General features: G+C 31.0%; 1 protein-coding gene across 1 annotated transcript; it reads right to left on the reverse strand.

Moving 5' to 3' along the window:
* Positions 1 to 4,067: 4,067 nt before the first annotated feature.
* LOC132723214 (uncharacterized) lies at positions 4,068 to 25,381 on the reverse strand. Its single transcript, XM_060707892.1, has 5 exons — positions 25,234 to 25,381; positions 7,502 to 7,628; positions 6,715 to 7,113; positions 5,242 to 5,882; positions 4,068 to 4,748 (listed from the first exon to the last, which is right to left on the reverse strand). Exons 2-5 carry the CDS (start codon positions 7,602 to 7,604, stop codon positions 4,728 to 4,730), a joined length of 1,164 nt encoding a protein of 387 aa, XP_060563875.1. The 5' UTR covers positions 7,605 to 7,628; positions 25,234 to 25,381; the 3' UTR covers positions 4,068 to 4,727.
* Positions 25,382 to 25,793: the final 412 nt, after the last annotated feature.

Consider the following 25,793-nt stretch of genomic DNA (forward strand, 5'->3'; position numbering starts at 1 on the left):
ACTATCTCTGATAATTAATTTTCTGATATGATGTCTATTTCATATCAAACCTGTTCTGAACTTCTGAAAATGGATACTTTACTATTGGTAATAAAAAAGATGATAAATTTAGCATTCGAAATTCATACATCGTTCACTTGCGAACAACAACAACACCATTTCATTTTCATATTATCCTTTTCACTGAAATATTAACAAATGTAAAAATAGTGAAAGCTCTCCAATCAATTATAGGCCTACACAGTACTTCATATTATCATAGTACACTGCAGTCTGATCAGGATACATGCTGTTCGCTTACAAACCCTTTTACAAGTAGAGAAACTGATAGCCTGATCAGACTGCGCGGAGGCGCAGGCTGGTCTGGATCCATGCTGGTTGCAAACCCACTATGTTGGTTTTGTCATGACGCGGCTAATATCAATTTATTAAGCTCTTCGTGATATCGTGAGAAAGAAAAATGTTTAAAACGTAAAAAGCAAGATGTCTTCTTTCGCAATAAGCTTGTGCGTTTTTAATAGTTTTATGAGTATTTGACAGAATATAAAAGCATCACAAATGTGACGGTTAATAGATCTTTTAACTCAGCATAAGTGTATGTTTCATATTTGGTATTTTCGGGAACCCAACACTCAGGTCTGCACGCTAGGCTCAGGAGGGAGAACATAAGATTTTTGATCCAGAGGCCGCTGAATTGACCTCTGGTGAATTTTTCTGTGACAATTGATCTCGAATATGATCCTTATGACATGTTCTCTCACAATTATGATGAGTAGTTGGTCACTCGCAGAGAAGTTAGTTAATACCATAAGATATCAAAGAAATCCGGTAAAGTGGACCGAGATATGACTTCACGTGTGCTGAAATCGACTTAAAAAACTAAAATATGTAATAAATTGAATAAAATGAATAACTCTGAGGGCAATATGCTATTAATCAATACTTTCCTTCTGATCAGAAAAATAACATTCTTGTAAAGCTTCTGATAAGACTGTCAACAATAAAAAATTGGATATTAAATTCACATGCAATCGCGCAACATAACTTACATAGCACTTTAACTGACAAGTTAAAAGAATATATGAAATTCTTAAGGTGTCACGAAACAAAAGAATAAATAAATGTTAAAGTTTAAAGAATAAAATTTGATATTGTTTCAGGCGAGTATGAATTATGTTACAATATTGATCATAGATTCTTCATAGCGACAAATTAAAGTACCATGCTTAACATCATACGATAAATAACAATAATAATAATAATAATAGTATAAGCTTAATTTTTGTCAAAGGCATTTAGAAATGATTAATTTTATTGGAATCACAATTAAAATGACAGAAAAAAGCAATTATTGCAATTTCTAACATTGATTTTCATATCAGGTACCCCCCCCCCCCAAACAAAAAGAGAAAAAAAAACACAAAAAACAACAACATTAAGTTGATTTCTGGCATACAAATGTTAATTTAAATTTTGCACTGTCAATTACATCACACCGTGCGGCGCCTCTCACATTATTAACTGTTAGAAACAAAATCATACTTTGCATGCCATCTTTCTTAATCTCAAATAAATAAATTCCAAACGTTTTTTGCACTGTAGGCAGACCGTTTTCTGGTGTTTAAAGCTGAGTGTCACTCTATCATTCGTAGAGCAATGTTCAAATGAATATTTTTTAGTTTTTAAATCAAATTTTGAGAAACAAACTTATTGCACTCTCAATGAAATTAACCGATGGGACATATATCGAGCATATATCAATTTACCATCTGAGTATCCAAAATAATTAATAGAAAAACATATGAACAATATTTGTCAAATGCTTTAGTAGATCTGGGTTTATTTGTCTATTATCATTGCAAGCATTTATACTAATATACATCGTTACATTAAAATGCCCTTAGAGACTATATTATTTTGTAAAATGAAACAAATTGCGGATGTTTTTTTTACTTTTATGAAGCAGCTTTATCTTAACCCACAGCTCAAGTTATTCTTCAGCATTGTGTGCTTATAATTCCCAATTTCCATTGCAGACACGATTTGATTCTTTACCAACATTAAATAAGATCAGTAGAACGCGTTTATATACAGAAAAATAATGTTTTATCTTCTTCATAACATTTTGGTCCTTCAGGGAGAAACTATCACCATTTATCATCATCATGACTACAGAGTATATATTCCTTTTAATGATGTTCATGTTTTCGTAATCCTATTTCATTTCCTCCTAAGTAATAGTTATAAGAGCCATATCTATTATGCGTTCCCGTTTCCCGACAAAATAAATCTATACAGGAGTGTTCACTGTGTGGTTTGCAATTATAGATGAATTATATTTGCCACAAATTGTATCCATTAAAATAATGGAATCATAGATTACACATTTTAAATGGATTTAAATATAGTGCTTCTTATGTCAAATGAAGGCGTAGCAACAAAGGAAATTAATTAAGAATATTTTAAAGAATACCAACCAATTTAAGTTAAAATTGCAAGCATTAGGTGATGTTTGCAGTAATTGTTGGTCTAAATATATTTGTAAAACAGTAACAGTATTATATTCTGTTCCATTTTATTCTGTCTTAAAGTCTTTTTTAATTTTTGCAAAAAAATAAGTAAAAAGAATAAAATGAGAATTTTGTATAACTTTCAATTTCTGTCTGTTCATGGACAGGACATGGTTGTAATTTGATGCCTTGTGTTATTTCCTTCTGTTGTGGATTTGCGGATGTTATTTTTTTTACTTGCCTGCCAAGCTGAGTTCTGCTGTAACAAGTGCTAGGGAGCGGAGATGGTAGTTTGAAGGTTTAATCAAACAAAGCCTGCAACGTTTTTGGTCGTCTCTGGGGCGTTTTCAAAGGTTTTGTATAAATGACTGTATAGAGGCTGGATATATTTATGAGATTGTTAAATCAAAGTCATAATTATACTTTGATAACGCAAACACTGAAGAAAACTTAAGCAAAAAAGATCAAAAAGTGAAGATAATGTTTGTAGAATGTATCCCTACAAACATCCTTCCGCATAAGATCACATGAAACGCATCAAGTTGGACAAACAACCTAGGGCAACATTTTGCAGCTATACTACTACAAATGGCATTCAATCTTCTTATTTCATCTGATTATACAAAAGGCACACGTATCCATTTAATTGGGGACCATATACCACTTTTCATTATATAGCACTTACGTATCCAATTGATAACCGCCGTATAAACATATCTGCAGATGTTTCTAAATTCCAAATTTCACCATTTCGATGTTAAAATATTTAATTCTGCCTAAGCCAGCGTAACTTGCGACGGTAACTTGCAGTTTCCAGCACCGTGCGTGAACATGCTAAATCAAATCGAGCCTGCGACATTTTCAATTTGATCGTTTTGGGCTTTCTATAAGGATTCCGTTTTTCTCTATTTCGGAAGCACAGCGTTAGTTAAGGAACTGTAAGATACTGATAAACGGTGAACGGTTCAAGAAATTGCGGAGCAACTATCTCTCTCATATTACACAGTGCAGTACTTTGCAGTTCGGGAAAGGTCAGCCCTATCCAACGTTGACGTCGGTGTGTTTCAAGTACTACGTAGTACTATTGTTTAATGTTTTAAGTCAATGTTTTTGAATACTATTCATGATATATTTCAGTCGTGAGTAAACGAATTTGTATTATGTTCTTTCGTCCGAATGGGAACATTTTGCAGGTGCGCGATGAAGAAGCATCCTACCATTGTTCCAGGTTTCACTATTAAGCGATTCCGATCCTGCGAACTTATCAATGACCCCTCATATTTTGTGTTATCAATACAATTATATTTAGATATACAAATATATGTAGTTTCGTACGAAAAAAAGATGACATATTAAAGGGACTACGCAGCACGTAAAGCACATCCTAGCTTTGACAAGTAAATGGAACTAAGTTCTAAATCTGTGCACGTGCGTGGGTGTGTTCATCCAAGTTCCACACATGCAGTTGACATATTCAAGTTCATAACTAAATTTTTAAACTATAGACTATGATATGTGAGATAATGTGACATAAATAAATGTCATAAATATGGCACACAAGTTGTAAAAATTAATTCTTTATTTCAAAAAGACCAATGTTTTCAATATCTGAGTAACAATATTCTTCTTATGACAGCGATTTTACAGAAATGATTAAAAATAAAGTAAAACCTGAAATATTGTAGATAAACATGTGTATTGTTTACGTTATACTGTTTCTGACTTGACATACATGTTTACCTAAGACCAAAGTATTTTTTTCAACAAGACAACACTTAATTCCATTATTTGCACAATAGATATATTGAACTACACAGTTATTTGTTCCACATCTCATTTGTTTTATTTGTTTTTCTTTTTACTGTCTTTTTGTCTTTTACAAAAAAGTTCTGAGTTCTTACATCAGTCAAATAGATATGTGTTTTTGTTTCAGAGATGTTTAAGATATTTTACTTGATAACAGAAATATCGTCTAGTACATTATAATTAAGTATAATTAATGAACTGCTCATTCACGACGTCTCATTCATTTATTCGTCTTAAGTTTTAGTTCAGAAATGTTGCCTCCTGAAAGACTATTTACAAATCTTTTCCATCCACCAACAACATAAAATGTAAAGAAACATTTGACAAACAATTTTAACAAAAACTTGACTTCTTAGAAGGTGGAACAACTAAAGTATCACAAAGCATCTCTAAACATGTTGATTTGATTTCTTACTTTCTTCGTCTGTATCCCTGAAACCAAAGCATAAACATGTCAGTTCGGTTCTGTATGTTTTAGCGCCACTTAAACATGATTATTTAACCAAACAAAATTGATGTTTAAATATTTATAAATACAGGCCCATTCAATAGAATTATCATAATCACTGTCAAATTTCTTTTTGTACCTTTAAATGTTATTATGCATTGCGAATACGTCGATCGAAGCAGACGAGTTATCACTATTTCTTGTCAAAATTACCCTAGTTTATATACCGATTATTCCGATGAAATGGCTTATTATAATTTATCATGTTATTCCATTTTAACTGTTTTACATTAAGTTTATTACTTTTGAACATATTTCAAAACTTAAAACATATGTTATGAATACCTAAAATACTTAAATTATTTTAACAAATATTTATATATATATATCTTAGATAATATTCTTAAATATTTTTAAATATTCTGCACACACAAAAAAAACAACAAAAAAGAACGTTTTATATAATTTATGAATTACCTCAAAATATTCCCGAGGGTAATAATTTTGCTGTCTTAGAGCAGCTGCTAGGGCCATTACTCTTTCATAAGCATCATATGCCTCTGCCTCTTCTCTCAACGATCTCTTGTCAGGAACAAAAGCCTGAAAATGTGAATCAGGTTCTTTAAAATACGGAAAGAAATCACGGTTTCGTTTGATACCTGGAACAAACGATAGTGATTGACGTTTTGGCAGATAAATTGGAGAGTCAAACTCAATGTCATTAGCTTCCTCATAAGGCTGGTATTCTTCATATGGACTCATGTATATATCGTCATCATATGGTTTCGAGTCATCAAGAACATCCAATAGTTCAGCTAGGTCTTCTTCTGTCACAGGATAATTGTTGTATGGCGTGTTTAGAATTCTGTCCTCATAAGGCAAATATCCATCAACGTCCGGGAGATAATATGCCTGTCGCTTGACTCTGTGACTTCGTTTTAACATGGGAAACTTCATGTCTTTCATGTTTCTGACTTGACTGCGTCTGTACCGTTGGAAGTTTCCATATGGAGAGTTGTAGTTGTTGTAGTATCGATAAGGATCCTGGTTCCAGTATGGGAAAGTAGTGTCTTTAAGGAGATTTAAATATGGTGCCATATCTTCATCTGAATCATCATCTGCAATATGTTTAAATATGTAATGTCTTTTTATATTTATGGCTCAACTCGACTGGACTTTGTACATTTATACGTAACATATTTCTTAACCTATTTTTGGAGGGGTGTCATGTAAATAATTTAAACTTTTCAGCAATATATTAATATAAGTTAATATCTACTTGAGGGCAACTATCTATCTGATTATCAAAATGAAAATAAAGACCAACAAGGCAAGGCGACGTTCAAAGAAAGCAACCCCCGACACAATCTAGTTACACCAGCAGGTATCAAGAAGGCACCGAACTAAAAGCGGACACAAGGGCGGTTATATGAGGGAAAGGAAGTGTAATAAGTAAAATGATAAGAACTAAATCGGGCCGATACGGGAATTAAAGAGACATTGGATATAAAACTAATAATCCGCTATGTTCAATAAGTTATTGTCTCTATGGTAGACATGTACAAATCTGCTAGATATTTTGTCATGGAAAAAAATCACCTTATCTTAATATATTATCCTTACTGTTTTAAAGGCTTATGAAATGATTTAAAACACCTGTATATTTGTCAGTAAATGTCAAAGCTATTAAGCCGCAGAACACAATCCATAAATAGACTTCGAAATAATGTTAGGATCAGTGTTACTCTTTGAATCAATAAATGGAAATACAAACACATTATAATTCATTTTCAGGAAAACGTTTAATATATAAAGAAATAATATAATGTAATCTAGTAAATTACTTATCTTTAACTTGCATAAATTTTATAAACCTGTTGTCAAACATTGTGTTAATTAATTTAGATTCTATTACAAAATAGTTTCGAGTACTAAGTAAATCTATGTTACCCCGAAGTTTTTCCAGTTCTTTCAAATACTCCTCTACACTCATTTCATCCTCGTTTTCGTCATTGTCTTCTATTACAGGTTCTAATGCAGTGTTTGTTTCAGCCGTATCCTTATCTGTCGTCTCAATGGAATCTTGCTCAGCCGTATCTGTTTCTTGAATTTCTTGATTGTCTATCTCAGCATTGTCTTCAATATTTGACTCATTTGTTTCATCATTGCTACTCACTAACTCTTCAGCCTCATTAGAGTTTTCCGTTTCTTCAGGATCCAAATTAGACGCTTCATTAGCAATTATGTAACCATTTTCATCTACATTATCTGCAGGGCTAGCCCTTTTGACACTACTCTGTTGCTCATTTTGCTGATTCCCATACATCATTACTTCTTTCGCCCTTTTCACTACAAATTTGAGTATTAAATTATTGTTACTTAGTTATCAAGTATTCTATAATTCAATCAATACATATTCAAAAAAGTAGAAGTAAAATAACGATATAAATTTTGAATTGAAATCATTTCTTCTTGTTAACGTTTATATGTAATTGTACTTTTAATATTTTTCATAGATCATACTCAACACTGAACTAAAATGACTATAAGACTATGGCTATTGGGAGAGCCCAGGTGCTCAATATGGATAGCAATTTAAATATTCTTTTTATTTGTTACTTACTATTCCAATATATTTGTTTTGAATTTAAAAATTGTTTTCCTTAAAACTATTAATAAGGTATGTGTATAATTTATAAATTTTCCTTCAAGAAAAATAGAGAATATATTACATCACCTCTTATATCATCACTGTTTATTTCTAATGCGTCAGCTTTCTCCCCAGTTGGTGCACACATGGCAACAGCAAACGTCGACAGTACCACAATAGCTACCCTCATTGTGCAGCTGGATACAGGACCAGTCTGAAAGAAGGAAGAAAACAATTCTGTTTAAATGGGGGACTGGTCTACAAGGGGCACACTTTCTGTTTGTATTTCAAATATTGATAGAAACAATAGCAATGTAGCATTTGCGTATTTTTAGTCTATTTCTTAGAGGAAAAGTTAATTGAGCTCTTAGATAAACATGTAAACTTAAACCGTCAAATATTAGTTTCATTAAATTGTTTTGTTTGTTCACAGCATCTATACCTTACACAACTTAATATTAAAAAAGAGTTTCGCTGAATTAATTTTTATTAGAGATAATGAAGTATAAAAGCACAAACAATTTGCGCTGTTATTTTGATATTTAAGTAGAATTTAGTTATCTAAATCAGGTTTCAGATTTGTTCGAACGTTATGTCATGAATAAAATAGAAGTCTCTAAGATACTTTGCGTTTACGTAGGCGAATCCAATTATGAAAACTGTCTGATGTGTCTGGATAAATGTAAGTCAACTGGATAGAGTTTAAGGTGGTCATGTTACAATAAAAAAACAAATATAATGGATTTTGAAATGTGTCATTTCTCTTTAAGTTCTTTCTTTTATTTGAAAAGGTTCACTTAATTCAAATGAGTTATTGTTATAAGATCGTTGTTATATATCGTTCGCACTTGACACCATTTCTATAGATTACATCATTCTTACAGAAAATAGTAACAAAAGAATAATATATAATTGCTCAAATTATGCATTGTTTCAAATGGTGCTTGTTATTTCGCTTTTAGTATTGCTTGTTCTAATTTTCGTTTTATTGTTTTATGAAAGCAATTTGACTCACGAAATATGTAAATAAACATACATTTATACTGACAACTTATGATCTTTATATCTAATATGTTCGTATATTTTGAACAAATGACATGAAATAGATATTAAAGAAGATAGGAGGGGGCGTCCGTGGCGTAGTTTTAAGTTTTAAGTTTTTAGTTTTAAGCCAGGCCGTCGACTTCCAACCACTAGCCCCTCATCGATGTGTGTTCGAATCCCGACAGGGGTTTTGTTCCTTTCATGTTAGGAAGCAATCCAGCAAACTGACGGAACATCGGTGGTGCTTCTTAGATGCCTGTTCATTCCGAAATAATAATGCACGGATGGCCTCTTCCACAAGAAAATCTGGTGCGCCGTAAAACCAAACCAAAGAAGATAAATTGAACGTTCTTATCAATTAAATCTTATTTATAAAAGTGAAAGTTCGGCATTCGTGTATTTTCCTATGAAATCACATTTAAAGCACATTATTTTGCAACTTCATTATCTTAACAAAAATGACTTCCAAGATTTGTATAAAATTGGTTTGTTGCTTTTATGACAATTAGCATTCATCACTTATATTCTAGAGGACAATACGAAGAAACAATGAAATTGGAAGATCTGATTTGTGTATTTTTGCTTTAAAATACATTGTTTAAGAATATCAAATCATCAGAAAGAAGTTAATATACATATTTATTTAATTTTTCGTTCGAAAACAAAATGTATATTTAAAGTGATATAAATACAAATTATACTAATTCGAGAAATTGTATTACCAAAGTCATTTAAAAGTAATGAGACAAAAATGCAATTTTCAGTCTAAATGCAAATGTGTAATGTGTTTTACTGCTGGTATGTTGAAGTAATAGAAAACGAACTTTAATAAACGTCTTTAAAAAGCTAAATAGGTTTTCCTCGTAGGAAAAAGATAATTTAGATAGCTTATTGATTCGAGAACATCAGAAGTAATTCAAAGTTCGTGATTTGATTATGGTTTGATTAGCTACGAAATAGTGAAATTAGAATATTGAAAAAGTGAAATAGAGAAACAGAGACTTCAGAAAATAATCAAAGTAAATCGTTAAAATACTGAAAAACACTTGCAGCTTGCTGTTTTATGTCAGGCAGCTGAAACGTGTTCGTTTTTGTCTTGTACACGCTTGTTAGTTTTTATAAAAATCAATTGAATTTCCGGTCAAATGTATTATTTGCCTATATCGTAATGCTTGTACATGTACATAAAATATTTATAGTACATTATATTACAAAGAACACGCTGGCCATCAGCGATGATTCCAAATTTGTTTGTAAATATTTTGTTGCTTATTAACTCATTATATTATAACCTATTTATGTAGACAGATATTAAAGTGACATTTTATACGTAAGTGTAAATAGTTATGTAAACTGAATATTGAACTTTATGTTTTTCTTAATAATTCTGATAAAATTAAACAATGTTTTGTTCTAAACAATTCTGATAATACAAGAGAGTAAAATATTTCTGGAAGATGTACATGCCCGTTCCATATTTATCTATTTAAATCATTTAAGATTTTCGCTGTATTTTGTATTTATAAACACATATTTCGCGTGTATCGTAGTATCTTTTGAAATGTTCCTTGTATTTATAATCTATATATAAGTCTTTTATAGCCCTCTTCTGTAAATTTAAATCGATCTAAGACTTCATATAAGTATGTTCTTATCTTGTGTCAAACAATTGTTATGCTTCCCAGATATTTCTATAATTTTCTCATCTCGTATAAATTGATTATTGCTTATTAGATGTACACTCATTTCGAAGACTAATTTATGTATGTGCGACATTGACTTTGTGTTATCGACTTGTCCTACTTCCAATTGGAAATATCCATGTTTGCTTGATTAGATTACGATATCAATTACTAAATTTTAGAGGAGCACACAAAGCCTTTTTCGATATAGCTGATACACAGGCTTGCGGACTGACCTAATAATGATGACTCTAATCTTTATTTATCGCTAATCATTTCCTGTAACAATGTTTTATGTATTCATTGCATTTGTAATTGAATTGGAAGTATATTCATCCTCAAAATTTAATCAGTTATACTTTTTAGACCAATAACGAATTGCTTTTAAGGGTGTCACATATTTTGAAAATTTGTTCTCCTTGTTATAAAAATGATCTAAGAAATATCAAACAATATATTGTCTTTTTTTGTATAGATATACAATAAAAGTATATTGATTTCTTGATAAATTGTACTTCGTATTTAATGTGCATAATATGCATTAGGATTAAACAAAGTTGGTATTAAAACAATTTCTTTTTATGTTTTTAATGTATTTCAACTATGACTTTCATTTAAGCTACAGATTAGTAAAATAAATATTGTTTTGAAAATAAAAGAAAACTTTAAACGTCAGCCGTATCAGAAATGTATGAAAACACCAAATCCATATTTGATTTAGAAAATAACATAACGTATTATTTTATCAAAATATTTCTACCGCTATTTTCTCATACATGCATTTTGGGGCAGTATAAAAATTAAAATCACTACTTGTTCGCTTGACAATAACTTTTGTAGATTTTCTAAATCGTGAAAAAAGTGAAATAATATGGAGGCTTTAGATGTTCCTAGGAATGCAAAAAATCTTGATTATATTCTTGCACATAATTTTCACAAATACCGGCTTTGAATAGATTAAATTGGAAATGTGCCAGATTTTACGCTGACATTTTCCACGGTAGACATACTGATTGTTGTTCGATGAAATCTATGTTAAATCAGACTTAAGCTGTTTAATTATCTTATATACAGATTCCGACAGTTTGTAAATTACTTTTCGCTATGTATGCCCACACATCACACTTGTTTCAGCATTTGAATAGTATAACTATTTACAATTTACAAATTACTTTATGACGAGGAATATTTTATCCATTTAATAATTAAATGCCGATACACATATGCGAATTTACAGCATATTAAAACATTATGAAAGTCAAAAAGAAATAAATATTCAGTATCATTTCATTTAGATACATATGACATACGCATTTGCTTTTTGTGAGACATTACGGTCGATATTGCTATTCAAGTAATTGTTTAATATCCAGACAGAACATTTCATGTTGTAGATCTTTGGCTGGGTTTCGCCATATGAAGATGTACATCATACCACTGTTAAGCCTTCTTCAAAACAGTGCTCCGAGAGCTAGTTATAATGCATCAGTGATGTTCGTTTCCGGGAAACAAACCGTCCGATATACTAATTTACATATAGAGAGGGACTGGTAGATAAGAGGTATCGAGGGGTTTCCTCATTGTCTATGTATTTTATCGTCAGCAGATTTCATTACCCACCATAATTCTTTTGATTTGACAATTCTATGAAACACGATTTATCTAAAAATAACATATTTACCTTTAGAAAATCTGAATGCCGCTTTAAGAGTACAATACAAATACGTAACTCTCCATGATACAATCAAACCCCGTGACTAGCACTTCACGAAGAAATGATAGTGCTTATATATTTTCAAATATAAAATACTGATTTATAGAGTGTATTGAACTAGCAAATAACTGGGTAAGATGCAAAGAAACAATGAAATGATTTATATGACCTAAATTATAATGTTCATTCTCATAAAGGATACAAGACCTAGTTCTTCTGTTCGAAATGAAAAACAATATGATAATAAAACGTGCACATATCTTTCCGTATAAAATAAACTTAGAGACATAATGCTGAGACGATTTCCCCCGGCAATAGCACATAAAATACATTAATTATACCATAATGCTATGATGTCAGTGGTTTATTAACTCCAAATATCGTTAAGCAATCTCGAGACTTTATATGGTGGACAAAGTAATTCATATAAAATCCCCGTGGAAATTTGAATCACAATCTAAACACATAACACAACTAAACAAACATTTTAAAGAACTATGTATTGTTTGTTATTCATCAAACTGACCATTTTCTTGCCAATAAGGTTGAATTTAGTAAGATTTTAAGTTCTTAATCTAAATTCCTGATTTATGATTTAGTGCCAGTCCCTGCTATGGATTCTTTTAATCTAATTTACATTTTGTCTTTGACTAATATTTTAATATAAGACTTGTCATAAAGAGTTTCGAGGGTTTTTTTCATGAAAACAAATTGGTTTTACCTTTTAGAAATGCAGAACTTTGCTTACCCACGTGATTGTTTTACACGAATAACTTTGTTGCATATAAATTAAGTCCAAACATTGCTTCTTGTGTTTTTAAGAGTATTTTATTGCTTAATTAGTTGCTAACAGCTGTTCAATAATGTTCTGAATTAGTTGGCTATCCCCTAGGAATATATTTCTATCTTCATTGCAAAAAACATTCCGTTGCTAGGCAACTGGACTTGTAATTTCCTGCCAGATCGTTATTGATAAAGATCAATACTTATGTGACACTTTCAATGTTATTCTGTAACAATTAAATTACATTTAGAATGACTGTTTCATTTGAAGACGTTTAATATTTGTGTTTCTGTTAATTGAAAGAATAACCCTGTGATGAACCTGATATACATGACAAATGTTGTTTTTCTCTCCTTTGACATTCAAGGCTGTAAGTAATGTAACTTACATTCTTGGAGAAATATTTCGTTCAAGTATTTGAAACCCATCTAAAACATTTCTCCATATAACAAAATGTATCTTTGTCTATAACAAGCTACAAAAGACTTATAAACATGAAACAAGTTCAGAACAACGGTTTGACATGCATTTTGGCATACCTAGTTATAAAAAGAAACAAGTGTATGTGACATAAATACGGTGCACCGTCCCCGCCCGTTATAACCGTTTTATCATACACCCGAATTATCTGGTTCAAGTGAACCCAAGGGTTTATTTTTGTTATGTCCAAATACATACGAAATAATTTGTACTGACATGGGTGTTTGACAAACACCTTGCACCAATGGCGTCTGTAGATTTTGATTTGTAGTGTGTAGCCTGGAGCACTTAAAACAGAAAGATAAACAATTATACTCTCAAAACTTGTAAATGATATTTTTGTGCTATTATTGTCGCAATTTAAGAGTAAAAGACGATGCAACCCTTTTAAGATTTTATGTCATGTTTCACAATTACAATAACTATTCTGAAAAATAAACAGAGTGAACAAGTAAACTAAAATTTAGCACACAAGCTACTGGTTTAGACCTACGTCAAGTGGAACATTAATCTCTAGAAAATATTTCAATTCCCTTATAACACCTCGTCTCCAAAAACAACAACAATCAAAAACAAAATTAAATTTAATGTTTAATTTGTTCAGAGCGCTTGAGAGAGCAAAACAAACTATATATTCATATATAAATGAAATCAACATACATTTCACATTTACATATCACGATGACAAATCATATATTTAAACATATAATTCATAATGTCAAATTCTTACACTATCGGTAATGTTTCTATATAAACAAAGAATGCCCGAAGCGTGCATTATTCTACAACAATGCACTCGCCGTTCTTATTATCTCCCTGTGTATTTTCACATTGAGGGCGCCATTTTGTTTAAATAAAAAACAATTTTTTGTCGAATTTTGTTGTGAAAACTATCTAGAATGAAAGAAAATGGTCTAACTAAGAAAATGAATCCGAACACCAATATCTTTCATTCAGTCGTTAACGCAGTAAAGACGTTTAAACTGTTGTTTACGTGACGTCACAATGTAGCGCCAAACAGCACGTGCAAAACAATCAGTTCAAGTACGCTACTTTAATGTCGCAAACGAGTTAAGTTTTACATTTATTTCACTTTTGATAATTTGTATTTCGCTTGAAAAATTATAGAATGAAATAAAATAAACAAACAAAGTTTTATCAACGTTTTCAAAATTTGTTATTCTCAAAATGTTTCTACACACGGAAGATTTAACGACAGTTTTTTTTCAACCCGATGGAACAGCCTTTCAAGAACGTTTCTATTGGAAACTCTGAGGCGAAAACAAATTTAACCACCAAACATAAAGTCCAACTTTATAATAATAATTATATTTTTTCTTGACGTGTTAGAATGGAAGTAGATATTAATTTTTCATTTTTGTTCAAATGCTTTGTAATTAATCACTCAGGCCTATCGGCCTTCGTGATTATATTACTACGCATTTGAACTCAAACCGTGCATTATTCTACAACAATGCACTCAGAATTGATATCTATTTCCTAAATGTTTGAAGTATTTAAAGGTACTCCACTGAGGTACGGCCGAATGTCACAAAAAAAGTAAAATTTCACAAACCGATATTGTTTTGTTACCTGCGTGTTAGGGACATTCAAACAGAATCAGTGATACATTGATATGTGTTCTTTGGATTGGCAAATCGTTTGAAATACACATTTTCTCCAATTTTGTGGGAAAAGCGTTTAAACACCTTTCAGTTGCAAATCTGAATAAAAACAACGGTCACGTGATGATTCTCGGGATGACTAAAAAGCGAAACGGAGATTTTTTTGTGTATCGGCAGCAACGAAAGTGCGAAAGTGGAATATACCAACAATCCATAAATTTAAAAGCAAACTATGGGTTTGTTTGTTAAATTTCTTGTTGTTCACATATGTTCTTGTGAGAAAAATCTTTCAAAAGCAATTTCAATATATTTAAAGCATTACATTGTTGTAATCATGTTTTTTTCTCCATTACAATGATGGATTTAGCTAAACGTGCGGAGTTGGAAACTGACATACACAAATTTTACAAATATTCTATGTTAATTTGAGAGCTTTCGTGTAATTCTTAGATATTATGTATTAACTGTATAATGGTTAAACTATCATGATATCTAGGCTAAGAAAATTTACTTTGTCAATCAGTGTAATGGGTCCTATTTCAAAGGTCACTTTGGTTTATCTGACACTCGTTCTGGAAAAAAAACTTTGTAATACCTTTTATACAACGAACATGAACTTGAGTATTGTAAGCATAAAAAATCACACGCACACTCAGAATGTTATTCCACAGATTTCTCTTTAACTCTGATCAAAGCACTGAAAGCACTGGCTAAATAGAGAATGAATCCGGCCTCATTCCTATATAAGACATTTAGGCTTCAACTTAATTAGTTAATATTTCTTATGTATGTCTAGTGCATATAATTTAAATTCTATAAGAAAAAAATCGACCTCCTTTGCTAGATAGATCTGAAATTTAATATTTATCATTTTACATACATACTTGCATATTTATCCGGATTGGATGTAAACTTTGTTGATGAGAAGATTACTACGTTTTGATCTAGACATTCAAAACTGTAGGTAATTGATACCTGTTTCATGCACATGGTAAACATCATCAAGACGGTCGGAAAAGAGTTACAATCTGGCTCTATTAATATTATTATTATTATCATTATTGATTTAGCAGATACCCTGATAAATTTCTTTCTTATTGGAAGGCCTCCATTCTAGTGATGGGTCAATTGAGCTGTGCTTTAATGTTACCAATATATTGAAGCTTCCCGGTGGAAAAGAAAAGGAGAGCGTTATAATAATAAAAAAAAGGAAAACTGGAATAAAGACAAACAAGGCGACGGCAACGTTCACAGGACGCAGCCCCCGACACAGTCAAGCTTCCACAGCATGGGTATTGCTGTGACTAGTGAAATAAACTTAAAACTGATTATATAGTTGTTGTTCTTTAAACCCTAACATTCTTTCAAATTAAACGAAACAAACAAAATCATGATACTTGCAAGACAAATGTGAAGGGCAGGTAAGTAAAGGTAACTTTAAGAATTCAGTAAGATATTATTAACCTAACCTCAAACAACAACCATTACTTAAACTATGTTTTATAATACTTCCAACTCCTAGACGGTATACAAACTTGGGAAACGGCAATGCATATCTTAACAATTGTTTTACTCCTTATAGCCTGTTTATCTTTTTTTTACCACTTGAAAGCCTGAAATTAAATTTTTCATTGATAATTTAGCTGTAGTCCTGTGTTGCTTGGTCGTGTGGGTGTTGCAGTCATTGAATGTTACCATTCCTTTTTGTATTTCTGATTGAAGATCAGGAAATACAAAGCTAACATTTTCAATCTCTGACACAGCGGTTTCACGACAAACCTAACAACAAGCAGTTCTTAAAACAGCTGAAAACTAGCGATTTAAAAGAAAGAAATATTTTCATTTTGTTATAAGTATCCAACAAATTACAACGCATTCAAAAAATAGATAAATACAGAATCCCTAAAGAAAGCCCAACACGGCAAAATTGAAAATGTTGCAGGCTCGGTTTGATTGAGCCTGTTCATTCAAAGTTTAAAAGTAGCTTTGGGTTATAAAATTGTCAATGAATGCACATTCACAAATTACGCGGATGAATATCATTTTAATCAATGAAAATGCTATTTTAAGCGATGTCGAGAGCGTATTTCACAAATAAATCTGACTGTCGAGTAGTGGAATATATACATGTCGGACTGTTTTGGCGAGAAGATTTTTGTTAAATTATTTACATCAATGTTAAACAACAGTTTTATCTTGAACAAAAAACCTCGAAATTAATAAGGATTACAAACCCGAAATGCAATGAAAAATCTAAATTTAGTATTACTTGATTTTATTCAGGCATTGTTCGTATATCTTCTCTGTGGTGCGAGGGTAACGCGCTCGTTTAGTGTGTCTGGGGTTCAAATCCAATTCAAGGCAATTATTTTTTTATAAAGTTTCTTTGTTAAGGAAATAGCCACGATATGCAAGGATAAAGTGTGGCTGTCATAAAAATGAACATAAATGATTTTTGATGCAACTCTAGTCATGCAAAATTGCATATGTATCAAACTCTGGTACCAAGCAAGAAGAATTATAGTACATAAAAATAAACTTATACAGGAAAATAATACAGTTATACAGTGCGATTTAGATTGCAAAAAACAGAAAATACCACAGAGCTTACAGCCTTTTGATTTATCTTGTTTTTCGTATGTATGTTCTGGAGATTAGGTGGATTGTTCTCGTAATACTTTAAGATTTATAAGATTGTGTATTAAAAGCTTTTGTAAATTGTTTCGGAAATACTGGATATCGTTTTGAAAATTTATAGAGCTACTGAAGTATTTTAAACCCATGAACGAAAAATTTCACAGTAACAGGAATTAAAATTAATTCCTAAGTATTTCGGTTATAGTGATTATACCGTAATCAAACGTTAAAGGTAAGAAATATTCTTTGGAATTAAATACTAAGTGTGAGCAATAGAACATAAACCACCAGATTGCTTCGGCAGGAAAAAATTGGTTCACAAAACATAATTTTTCACAGTCATGATCAAATGAACAGACTGTCATTTTATTCCTGTTACCGAAAGATACGAACAGACTGTCATTTTCTTCATGTTACCGAAAAATACACACCAGGAAGATTTCAAGTAGAAGACACGTCACTGACAGAATGTTCTTAATATTTGAATAGAAAAGAATTTGCTAAAGCCAATTTATGAAAGAGAAATCGGGGATGCCACTTATTAAAATATTTGCCCATAAAAGAGGGTTTATTTTACTCGTTTAGATTATTTTCAAAAACAAAAGTCTCAAAAAGCAAAGGTTAGCTGATATTAAAATGTGAACCGCGACATATAAAATTAATTTACCTGTGAAACCGGAGTGAAAAGGTGTTAGTTTATCCGGTTTTTTCTTCAGTGCCTTCAGCACTTTGATCTTATATGTAGTACAAGTAAACTATATCGTTTTCACCGAAAAATCATCAAATTCTAAACAAGTTTCTAATAGAATCATAAACATTTATTGTTTCATAGTTTGAAGACATTTCTGTTGAAAACGTGTCAGAGTTAAATCAAATTCATATACATGCACAGTGCGTAACTGGAGTGCAGGTAATAGTTCCCAACACTCCAGAGCATGCCCATTGATGTACTCATTCCTTTTTTTTTGGGGGGGGGGGTGCTTTTTGTGGAATAACAATAGAAATGTCACATTCAGAAGCTGGTTCATAGGTTTTTTTCTGGGGTTTCATATTGTTACAACAGGGAACGTGCTTCAATTTTGCCTATGGTATGAATATGATGTAATTGCGTGTGGAACGTGTATGTACGATCCTATCAAGATAGCCTACGAAACGTCACTCATTACATACACAGATGCCCGTTTGTGCCTGAAACAATTTTGCAAAGGGGGCACATGAGTTCTTACTCCACCAGTAAAACTGAAGAGTCGCCAAAATGACCTACACAGTTTTGTGTTACGTAACCCCCACTTCATTCCAAAAACAAACAATCAAATCAAATGAGACATGTCATTAACTGTATTTGATTAAATACGTTATAGATAGCGTTAAATACATTTATTAGTGTGATAACACTGTGCTCGTTATAGTATAAATATCACCGATGCATTATGTTTGCCTTAGAATATTGAAATTGAAACTGAAATGTCAATGAAAATAATTGTACATGTATATTATATCTTTCCGTTTTGTCTAGAAAATGTCCGCTTCGCTGGCGTTTGATTTTTCAAGACAACGAAATTATCTTTTATACAGTTTTTCTTCGTTATACTCAAGTTATATAAACACGATAGGTTACAGTGTTGAGAAAAAATCAATAGACTTTTTTACCCCCGTGTTCCAAAAATGTCCGTTGCGTATTTTAGTCATACCCAATGAATTGTGGGTAACTTCTGTACATGCCTGGGAAAACCAACTTTCATTTTTGCATCAAAAGCTAATGTGAAAATGCATTTGCTAGCATACTTGTTGTTAGAGGGTTGGTTAAAGTGTAAGTTATTGTTATTTTAGTTATAATATTGTGATTTGTGAGGAAATTTGTTTACATTTTTTTTGGACACCAAATAACCTGTCAGACCTCAGTGTAGCCCCTTTAATCACATGATACTGTTTCAAAATATTTAATTTACAACTATTCCAAAATATACTTGCTATTTTTCATAATCAAAACGAACTGGAAATAATTAAATTTGAAAATTAATTTGTTAACTGGTAGGCTCCCTCAACGCTGAATGACTACTATAACCCGCCAAACTTAAAATCTCGTGCAAAATCATACTCCCCCTAGCGGAGATTTATCAATATACAAGGGAAAATAATTCTCTACTAATTCATACTTCAAACGTAGAAAATTATATGTCCCGTCATATCAAAAACCTTCAGAGGAATCTCTTATGAATTTTAAGACTTTTTCACAGTCTTTAAAATATCATAAAAACAGGTTTTGACTAGTATTGATAAAGATCCTGTATGTTAATTAAGGTTGTTACCACACTTGAGTGAAATTTTATATATGTATATAATTATGGTTCTAAAACAATTTTCAAACATCGAAGAATATGTAAAACATGTACTGCAAATATTTCTCCACATTATATATAATCATTAAAATATATGGATTCATATCTTATTGAAAAATTTGACTTAGACTTTATAGAGAATAAATTTCTAATTATTCCCTTTATTAACATGAAATGTAAATTCGGTAATATCTTTACAAATTATGTTTTTTGGGACTTACAATATTGATAAATCTTTATTTGAGCATTATATTTATGATATAAAACCATAACAAATTGTGTTACCGGATCATTAAATTCATTAGAATATGAATCTTTTGATTAACAGGAATCTAAATCAACTGAAACAATGGATATCAAAAATAAATCTAAAAACTAAATCTTTTATAAAGCTACTCTTTTAGAAATCAGATACTGCAAGATTTATAATAGTTCTAGCATAATTAATATATTTCCCAGAAGTGAGAAAATGATCCCCATGAATAATCCGCTGATAAGTGAAAACATTTATTTTAATATTGTGTTCTAAAACAGGAAAGTACAAAGAAAAGCCATATTTGTATAATCAATCATTTCGAAATTCAACTTTATGTAAGAAAAATGTTTGTAAGTTATTACCATGACTTTGAAGTTTCATTCCCACATCATAAAATGAGAATAATTTTAAAACTGTTAAAATTCTTTATTTATTTTGAATATTTTTTTTCTATTTCATGAATGCTTTCACTGCCGTGTGGCGCCTCTAATGTAAATGAAATGAATAATACCGATTCAGCATCACCGAGAGACCAAATTAATATCCACATGAAAGATCTTATTGCTTGCTATGTGTTATGAAGAAAGATTAAGTTAAACAATTTCAGTTCATACCATTATTTTTTTATTTTGATTCGTCGTTATATCGTAAAAGTAAAATAACATCACTATCCTGTGCAAACAGCTGTAAAAGTGCAATCGTAAGCATTAATCACAACAAAATTACATGAAAATTACATGAGGAATAATGAAAAGGTGCAACATCATGACTGTGACAAAGTATGTAAGAGTAAGTTTATGTTTTTACCCGTGTACTCGTTATTGAAGCTGGGTTGTACTTCCAATTTTTCATAATTTATTATGTTTGTCAAAATATTCAATCAACACGTTAAATCATATTTAGGTGACATTATGTCCCAATTTGACGTCATTCGAACATGAAATGGGTTAAATAATAAGTTTTGAACAGCGGTGGTCATAGCTTTAAATGTAGCAAAATGTCATTCGTTAACAGGCTGAAAATGACTCCGATCGTTAACTTTTACGAACAGTTTGGCGAATGCTTCAGCCAGTTCAATTTGTTAAGGACTTCGAATATTATTTCTGGTTTTATGAGTAATTCGATTCACGCAACTTGACCATACATACCTCCGACAGGTCAACTTGAATGGCATATCAGACAATGTTTAATACTGCGATTTAGGAAATAAAAAACATGCATTTAACATATTAACATCAGTACTTGACCTTTAGCATATTATAATTTGTAGATATAGATAAAAAAAAATAGTATGAAAGTTAAAGAAACCAAAACGAAAATTTATGTTTCAGATATGACATTTTAAGAGACAAATAAAATGAAAATTATAGGATCATTCTAATCAAGTACCTAAACATACTAAGCAAATTTTACATTTTCCCAGCCTTTATTTAACATATGTTTTATTAAACAAGAAGGCGCTAAGATTTCTAAAAAAAAGTGTAAGTTTCAATGATAGTTGATTAGTCTAACTATTTCTGGGCATGAAATAAACTAAATATCGAGTTTCTACTGTAGAAACTTTCCTCTAATGAAGTTTAAAAAATGTTATCTGTTTTACGTAACATTAACTTCAAAAGCATCCGCAATCGATGAAAACTTGTTCCCAAAATGGTTTGAATTACGGTCGCATATGTTCTTGAGTTATTTGTTTGGTTTTAATGACCTTTAAAAGGAGAAACACTTTCAAATTCCCACGCAAGTATGTTTTCGAGATTAATAATTTCAAGGCAATATGAGACTAAAAGTAAACAGACGAATATGTTCAGTACAAGAAAAAACAACTTCAAACGAACATTAGGCACATTTCAACAGGAAAACATTTTAAAAGAGTAATCTATTATTTGGATACTCTTATAAAATATTGCTTGAAATAAAAACACATTGATAAAGGTCTTAAGAACATTTATATGATGAATAATGATATGTTGTTCCATGTGCTATACAGAAATATATATGTAACATGGGATCATGTATCTAACACTTACCAACAACCTCAATATATAAATATTTCGTGGTTTTGGGTTGATGGCTGATGATACTAATGGTACTAAATACTTTCGAAGTAATTTTTTTTATTACAAATCTACCATGACAGATCAATCCACTTTAATAAATGCTGACATATTGACATATCAATGTTAGATGAAATTTAGCAAAGCATCCCGCTTTAAAATATAATTCTACATTTGTACATTGTAAATATTTAAGACGGTGTTGTATACGGGAATTATCATATCATTTTCCTGATTGTTAGTAATATACTTGACATATTACTAGTATATCATAAATATGATGTTTTACAAAGCTAACTTAACCACCGTTGTTTGCTATTTAAAGAAGCATAAAAAGAGACATACAGGCTGAAAAATGAATGATACTTGCCAAAAACAAATACTTTATTTGAACATAGATATGACGACAGAGTGATTGTACTAGATCAAGAAAACTAAGTTTTCTTGAGCTAATAGCCTATTGCAGTGTTCAAGATGATTGAGGCAATTTTATGATTTTATTTCGAATATTTAATAACTACTGCCTAAAGAATCATCTTTGACATCGAGAAAATAAATTGATGTCACTGACATTTTGAGTCAGAAACTACTTTTGTTGTTTATTTATTGTTTCACCTCGACATTCTTAGATCTCATTTAAAAACTATTTAATATTAAAAACACGTCCAATATTAAAGCTAACACCTGTGTAATATTATTTTTAACTTAATGTGGGTGGAAATGTAAACACTGTCAAAGAGGGTAAGCGGTCATAAAAAAGTGGATGGAAATGTAAACACTTTCAGAGAAATATATTAAGTCGTTATTGTCGTTGTCGTTATTGTTTTTGTAACAGTGTTCTGTTTTAGAACATAAGATCCAGTAATTTTGTTAAAATAAATATAAGTCCTTTGTTCATGGATATATTGTTACTGGGTATTGTAAATCATATATAACTATCTATTGCACAAAGTTTACCTATTAATTGATTCTAGAGTGGTTTCTATTGTAAATCATTAATCGTCACGGAACGAAGTCAATTTGTTAAGCAAGTTATAGTTTGATGTGTTTTATCCGTTAATGATTATCAAATTATCGAAATATGATAATCAACTAAATGACGTCAAGTAAATTATCTCTGTACTCAATATTGTTTCACAGATTTCCGTTTGTTCTCTATCTGAATGTATTTATACTTTATTTCAGGATCATTTGTACACGTTCTAGGCTACATACATACAAACATCATTCTATGGGCATGTCTAAATAGAAATATAGGAAAATTGATCACGCATTTTTGTTTAATGCTACACAATTTTGTATTCGAACATATTTTGAACACGCTTATATCTTATTAAAAGATTCAATTTAATATTAATTTATTTACAATCACACTCATTTTGTAAAAGACATAGCGTTAAAACTCGGGTTCATTTTGTAAACGATCATATACAGAATTGAGAGTCGAACTTTCGCCAGCCAAATTAGGTGAAATGTGACGTCTGTTAACCAAATGATGTCACGAAAATTACTTCCCTGCTATATGTTCTATAGAATTACGTTGTGTACAATAAAGCATTGTGTATCGTTCTTTGCAAATGCTTTATATTAATCACTAATCATTAAGGTCTGTCGGCCTTCATGATTACTTATATTCGTACTGAGCATCTGAGCTATTTATTTGTTGATGTGCTGGAATCGAAATAGTATATCCAAATAAGTGATTCTATCGCTTGATAAAATCACTGTTTTTCGTTCGGATGCGCCCTCGTTATATAATTCCTCGCATCCGAACTCCAAACAGTGATAAAATCACTGTTTGGGATATATTTTTTCTTAAATAACGCACTGAAAATTTTATATTCGCCCTTAACAACGCACTCCAACCAAGTAACACCTTTTTTCATTTCAGATTAGTAAGGAAAACTTGAAATAGGCTTACTTTAGTACTGAAAACGTATGAAATAATATTACAAAAGCAAAACGCTCAAAGTCTTAAGTGATAAAGTCATACATTATAAAAGTTCGAGTCACCTCCAGTAAAAGATTTCAGATAAATCAGCAAAAATGAAAACAATGCCATGCGGTCATCCGGATTGTTTCACTTTAACCATAATAAATCATGGACACTGTTATTGACATTATCAGGATATGATAATATTACCGCTCCTCTCTTGATGTCAAACAGTGTATGTGATAATCAATGTAAATTCCCCAGAGTTCCCCCGAGGTTGTCTCAAAGACATGAACAATGTTCTTTATACAACGCTCCCTGAAATTCCCAGAGACGTCTTTAAAAGAAAAATTACATTAAAATAGATATAACTTAATTTAAATAAAGATTCCAGTGCGAGCAGGGCTGACAGCTGATTTTAATCGTTTTGTTAATTAAAATCTACACGCTCCTTCGCCGTGACCCGATATGAATTGATAGGTGGAAAGTAATATCTATTGTGTCGTGATCATTCATTGTCATTACAAAAACGCATGTTTTGTGAAAAGAATAATTCGAAAGTTCATTTTTCATTAGTTTCTACTTTGGTATAAAATAATTTAAAATGTATTGCTGGGTAGTTTGAATACCGCTATTTAAGCTATTCGCAATGAATTTTTAGATTGATGATGAATTGCCTGTTTGTAAAGTCAATTGATCGATAAGTTATGGGATAAATGTAAACATACATGATATCACTAGAAGTTTTGATATAAATTTATATCGAAGTTTTGATATCAATATTTCGAAGTTGTTATATCAAAATTAAATCATTATCTTGAAGTTTTTTTTATATTAATGACCTTAAGGTGAAAAATCACTGGTACTGCTTATTAATAAATTAGTACTTTGTTCTACAATAAACATTTGGGGCTTTTTTCTGAAAAATTCATTGAAGCAAAGAAAAATACGAAAAGTCCTGACTAAAATCAATTATAGTTATGTTTAAGTTATTATTTCATCACATATAAATTATAAGTTTTCAGCTTTATTAATCAAATGTAATATCAGTTACTAATTTTAACTTTCTAATTTTCCGAATGAATTGCTTTTCAATATCTGATACAAATGTTCCAATATGCTAATCAACTGAGTGCTTGAAACAGATTTTTCAGCTTATCTAATCAATATTTCAAAGCAATATTCTCCCAGTGTAATTGATACACCAATTCAACTCAAATCACAAGTTCACTATTAAAATATATAAACGAATTTTGATAAAATTTACTCACCAGATGTTAGAATTTCAAACGACTATTATTCTCTTCAGATTGTCCAGAGCGTGCTGAATCTATAAAATCCAAAGCACTCTGGGAAATAATCAATATGGCCTCTTGTATTTAATGGTAGAAACGCGGTATAGCTATGCTCGCGTCAAGAAATGGATAAATCAATTATCGTATTGGAGAATATTGTCGCAATGAAAAAAACATCAGGTAAATGCCAGCTAGTATTGTTATAATTCAAATGTATATTGTAGGGATATACAAGGCAAAACACTCCCAAAGGTCCGATCACTTAGCATGGACGAGACTTGATTCACCTTACTTATTCTAAGATAGGTCAGATAGGTCTTTTTTAAAGTAGTACACACAATGAATTTCAGTACGATGTGCTAAATGTTATAAGCTTGTGGCATTTGCATACATCAGTACAAGATGTCATCTCTTATAGAAAAGGGATAGTGTATTTTACAGAAATATTAACGAATTATGCATAAATATATTCAAATGAATACGTTGGAAAGGTTATGAAAATAGTGTAAATGTGAAGGAATTGTCTTGACAAATGT

This window comes from Ruditapes philippinarum, unplaced genomic scaffold (assembly GCF_026571515.1).
Source record: "Ruditapes philippinarum isolate M1 unplaced genomic scaffold, ASM2657151v2 ctg928_1_1_1_1, whole genome shotgun sequence".
NCBI classification, from domain to species: domain Eukaryota; kingdom Metazoa; phylum Mollusca; class Bivalvia; order Venerida; family Veneridae; genus Ruditapes; species Ruditapes philippinarum.